General features: G+C 46.9%; 2 protein-coding genes across 2 annotated transcripts in view; both read left to right on the top strand.

Annotated features, from left to right (window-relative positions):
• LOC121559657 overlaps positions 1-5,000 on the top strand; it is a 71,009-nt gene that overhangs the window by 43,953 nt on the left and 22,056 nt on the right. The window contains 1 exon segment of the mRNA XM_045214541.1: positions 2,873-2,878. Coding sequence (XP_045070476.1) covers positions 2,873-2,878 — 6 coding nt within the window.
• Positions 1,516-2,671, top strand: LOC121564151 (histone H1-like). Its single transcript, XM_045214538.1, has 2 exons — positions 1,516-2,367; positions 2,660-2,671. Exons 1-2 carry the CDS (start codon positions 1,777-1,779, stop codon positions 2,669-2,671), a joined length of 603 nt encoding a protein of 200 aa, XP_045070473.1. The 5' UTR covers positions 1,516-1,776.

The following is a 5,000-nucleotide window of genomic DNA, read 5'->3' as shown; positions in this document are numbered from 1 at the left end:
TGGATAAGAGCGTCTGCTACATGACTCAAAATGTCCATGTAAAGTGTAGTACATTTGAGTCACGTAGCGTATTTTCCTTCCTACTACACTCACCAGGCAACAGGATAAAAGGCAGTGGCTTCCACGTGACGCAGTGGGGAGCGAACGGCCCAGCGAGCAGACTTGTCTCCGTTCAGAATAAAGTCATGTGGCTCGCTGTCTCTCTCACTCATTCACTCACTCAGTCTCTCTCTCTCTCTCTCTCTCACTCACTCAGTCTCTCTCTCTCTCTCTCTCACTCATTCACTCACTCAGTCTCTCTCCCTCTCTCTCTCTCTCTCTCTCTCTCTCTCTCTCAGTCTCTCTCTGTCACTCTCTCCCTCTCTCTCACTCACACACTCTCTCTCTCTCTCTCTCACTCACTCACAGAGAGAGAGAGTGAGTGAGTGAGAGAGAGTGAGTGTGTGACAGAGAGACAGAGACTGAGTGAGTGAGTGAGTGAGTGAGTGAGTGAGAGACTGAGTGAGTGAGTTTCAGTGAGTGAGTGTGAGAGAGAGAGAGACTGAGTGAGTGAGTGATTGATTGAGAGAGAGACAGAGAGAGAGAGAGACACTGTGTGAGTGTGAGAGAGTGTGAGAGAGAGAGAGACTGAGAGAGAGAGACTGAGTGAGTGATTGAGTGAGAGAGTGAGAGTGAGTGTGAGTGAGTGAGAGAGAGAGACTGAGTGAGTGACAGAGAGAGAGAGAGAGAGAGAGAGAGACTGAGTGAGTGAGAGAGAGAGACTGAGTGAGTGACTGAGAGAGAGAGAGAGAGAGAGAGAGAGAGAGAGACTCCCTCTATCTAGGCCTATATCAACGTACCATAACCCATGGGGCGCCAGCCTCCATAGCGCCAGCCAGACACCAAGAACCACAGACACAAAGACCGAGGCGAGTCAAGCTGCGGAGTCAAGCAGGTCAACAATATATTAGTAGAGACAGCCAACCTACCTACCTACCAGAAGACAACACACAATCTCACTGTGTAGAAATAGTAGGCTACAAATACAACAACAACAACACTCACACTGCCAGTGCACAAAAAGTACTAATACAATAACACACACACACACACACACACACACACACACACACACAGTGCAAGTAAGCATGTCGTAGGACTGTTTATACCATGTGGATACTGTACATACGACGAATACAACCTGAAACTTGAGGTACAACACTAGTCTCAGCCAGGCCTCACAGGTGCATGTGTTTTAAGGTCCCCAAAAGAGCGCTTCTTTAAAACACCCCTGACCACATCAGGGGACCCCAAACCCTTTGATTCCCTTGCCAGACATCTCGGCTCACTACACAACAAGTGCTGCTCGCAATCGGATGCACTTTTAGGCCATTTAGGAGACAAATAGCACAGGTAAACCAGTGCGCACCGCTCCACCCGACAGTCGAACGGTGAGGTTTTGAGCGAGTCGCAACAAAATGCACAGGCCCTTCCGCGGGCCACATGACTTTATTCTGAACGGAGACAAGTCTGCTCGCTGGGCCGTTCGCTTTTGGACCAAAAACACGGCTCCGTCGGTGACTTTTGGGCCGATATAGGCGAACAGAAAACACAAGTGAAAGAGCATTTGGCCAGCCCAGAGAAGCCGAGCTGGGTGCCTTGAGTCTACATGGTTCTCATGTCGCGTTTAAGGCCAGCCCCCTGCTCGGTGTGGAGCTTCAATAGCGCAGAGCAGCGTCTACAGCAAACTTCTCCTCGCAGACCGTGTGTGTGTACCGGACCAAACGACAGACAGACATGGCAGAAGTCGCACCAGCACCCGCAGCAGCCGCGCCGGCCAAGGCACCCAAGAAGAAGGCAGCAGCCAAGCCCAAGAAAGCGGGACCCAGCGTAGGAGAGCTCATCGTCAAGGCTGTGACCGCTTCCAAGGAGAGGAGCGGCGTGTCCCTGGCCGCGCTCAAGAAGACGCTGGCGGCAGGCGGCTACGACGTGGAGAAGAACAACTCCCGCGTCAAGATCGCAGTCAAGAGCCTCGTCACCAAGGGCACCCTGGTCCAGACCAAGGGCACCGGTGCATCCGGCTCCTTCAAGCTCAACAAGAAAGCTGTCGAGGCGAAGAGGCCCGCCAAGAAAGCCGCAGTCCCCAAAGTAAAGAAGGTGGCCGCCAAGAAGCCCGCCGCGGCGAAGAAGCCCAAGAAGGTAGCAGCCAAGAAGGCCGTCGCCGCAAAGAAGTCCCCCAAGAAGGCCAAGAAGCCCGCTACACCCAAAAAGTCCGCCAAGAGCCCCAAGAAGGTGAAGAAGCCCGCCGCAGCGGCCAAGAAGGCGGCCAAGAGCCCCAAGAAGGCTACAAAGGCAGCCAAGGCCAAGAAGGCAGCCCCCAAGAAGGCAGCCCCCAAGAAGAAGTAAACCTACATTTACATTTTTTTTACATTTTAGTCATTTAGCAGACGCTCTTATCCAGAGCGACTTACATGAGCAATTAGGGTTAAGTGCCTTGCTTAAGGGCACATCGACAGATTTTTCACCTAGTCAGCTCGGGGATTAGAACCAGCGACCTTTCGGTTACTGGCACAACGCTCTTACCCACTAAGCTACCTGCCAAACCTATTACAAACAGTGTTCTACTCGACACGTTATACCACAAAAGGCTCTTTTAAGAGCCACCCACCTCTTTCCATAGAAAGCGCATTGATTTCCATGTACTACCTGTCGTGAAAAAGAAATTACGCACACAACATTGTCTCACTCTGGGTGTGTGCGAAGGGAGAGGCATATACTAGAGGGCCAAAATGGCTTAGAAATTTGACCTCACGAGTGCACCCTCACCAGCCTTTTGTATACGAGTCACTGGGCTATTCCCGTTCAGAGGCAGGCTGCTGTGATGTGTTACAAGTGCCATGTAATAACAATCACAATACTATAGTGGCTTCGATTTCAAACTCACGAGTGCACCCTCACCAGCTGTTTGTTTCCCATTTGGAGAGAAATAATGTGAGGATTTCATGTCGGACATTTTGGCGCTCACGCGAAATGACACAAAGTAACAAAGTCGGAGGGAAACAAAGTAGCCTCTCACTCGCTGCCTGTGGGTGGGAACCGGCTTAGGGCTGTCTGTCTGTCTGTCCGTAAAATGTTTTACAAAGGAGGGGGAAAAGAAACGAGTGATAATATAGGCCGAATAGTTACAAGAATTGTGTTCAGATGAATAATTGACACTATTAGTTGTGTGTCATTAGTTGCCTTGAATGCAGTCCAGAAGAAACATTGCATGCCAACTTACTTTGAAAGTCCCATGTTGCAGTGCTGCTGAGAGACTCATGCAGAGGCCCAAACTTTACAGTGGAGCACGGAGGCCATCTTGTGGTTAAATTTGGGTACTGCACACCATGGTTATTTGCTCTTTAGGCCAGCGTTTCCCAAACGCGGTCCTGGGGTCCCCAAGGGGTGCGCGTTTTGCAAATTGCGCCGATCCGTTGTTTTTTTATCTATAATAGTCAAACTCCACCAAAACATTTGCTACCATCAGGAAGTACAAAGGCAGGATCGGCGCATGCGTTGCTGTATTCAGCACCGTTGTATGGACAGCGCTTGTGCTGCATCTCCACTCACGACACGGGTAATAGGGGAGGTCCGCGGTGCTGAAATGGACAGGGCCTCTGCCCAGTTGCCAAGGGGTATTTCCCGTTTGGGGGACTTTTGACACGCTATAGGCACAGTTGAGTACACCCCTCATCCAATAGACCCCAGCAACTTCCTTTTGGATCCACGTTTACGGTATAGGGGATGCATTTCCATTTCCAGTTCCACTTCTTTCCCTTCTAAATGTGTTTGCCTAAGTACAGGCAGTATGCACATATCTAAATGTTATTAAAAAATCAGTATTTTTTTGCCACTCAGAACACAGACATTTACCTTAAGGGGAGTTACCCTCATTTTAGACTTCCCAAGCATACATTTTCATGACAGCGTTCCTAATCTGCAGTAGGCAAAGCAGTTGAAAATCGGTAGGTTAACACCAAACCGTGAGGTGATTATGAATTCAGAGCAGTCGGATTAAGTCATAGTCAAATACATTTGAACAAATGAACAACAATATCACACGGAAAGTGATGTGAGCATTGCATTGTGGAAAGCAATGACTTTACAAGAACACTTATTGCAACGCGAGGCATGTATTTCTAGATTAAACACTGATTCAGTATGATGAACAAGTACATGTATGATTTGGTGTGCTCTACTTGAACACACGCTTAGAGTTTTGAAACCACTGCCTATATGATGAGCTGTCGTTGTTTGTTTTATTACCACGTACTTATGGAAATTGCACCGGTTGAGAGATGATGGCTCTCTTGTATGGAGGACTAAAAGTGCCACAATTAAATAAATAAATACACCATTAAATAATTACTTAAATGTGTCATTAATTAATTCAAATTAGAATTAAATACATAAATGTGTAATTAAATGTATCATTAATTAATTCAAATACCGATTCATTTTATGTAAAATACATATATAATTATTTCACTATTTACATTTACATTTCATGATCCTGCATTGCAGTGATTCATGAATTACTTAAAACTGTCAAACTGACCCATCAAAGTCAGTGGGGCGGGGCTAACGCGAATCTAGTCTGATCCATTGCTTTGGTCTGAAGTAGAGTAGGCCAACCTGGATAGAGACAATGGAGGATCTCCGTGAACTTTCCAGGGAGTTGGTTAGAGACATTTTAAACTTAGCAGAGGATGTAGAAGCAGGACCTGCTGACATTATCCGAATTGATTTGTCTTGGCTTGATGCAGAGGGTAACCAATCAGGCGTTAGGTTCCGCCTACCAACTTTTGATGGGTCAGTTTGACAGTTTTAAGTAATTCAGGAAGCACTCCAACGCAGGACCATGAAAATGTAAATGTAAATAGTGAAATTATTATATATGTATTTTACATAAAATGAATCGGTATTTGAATTAATTAATGACACATTTAATAACACATTTATGTATTTAATTCTAATTTGAA

This window comes from Coregonus clupeaformis, unplaced genomic scaffold (genome assembly GCF_020615455.1).
Source record: "Coregonus clupeaformis isolate EN_2021a unplaced genomic scaffold, ASM2061545v1 scaf0275, whole genome shotgun sequence".
NCBI classification, from domain to species: Eukaryota; Metazoa; Chordata; class Actinopteri; order Salmoniformes; family Salmonidae; genus Coregonus; species Coregonus clupeaformis.
Note: the sequence above shows the minus strand (reverse complement) of the source record. Positions and strands in the feature narration are given on the sequence as shown.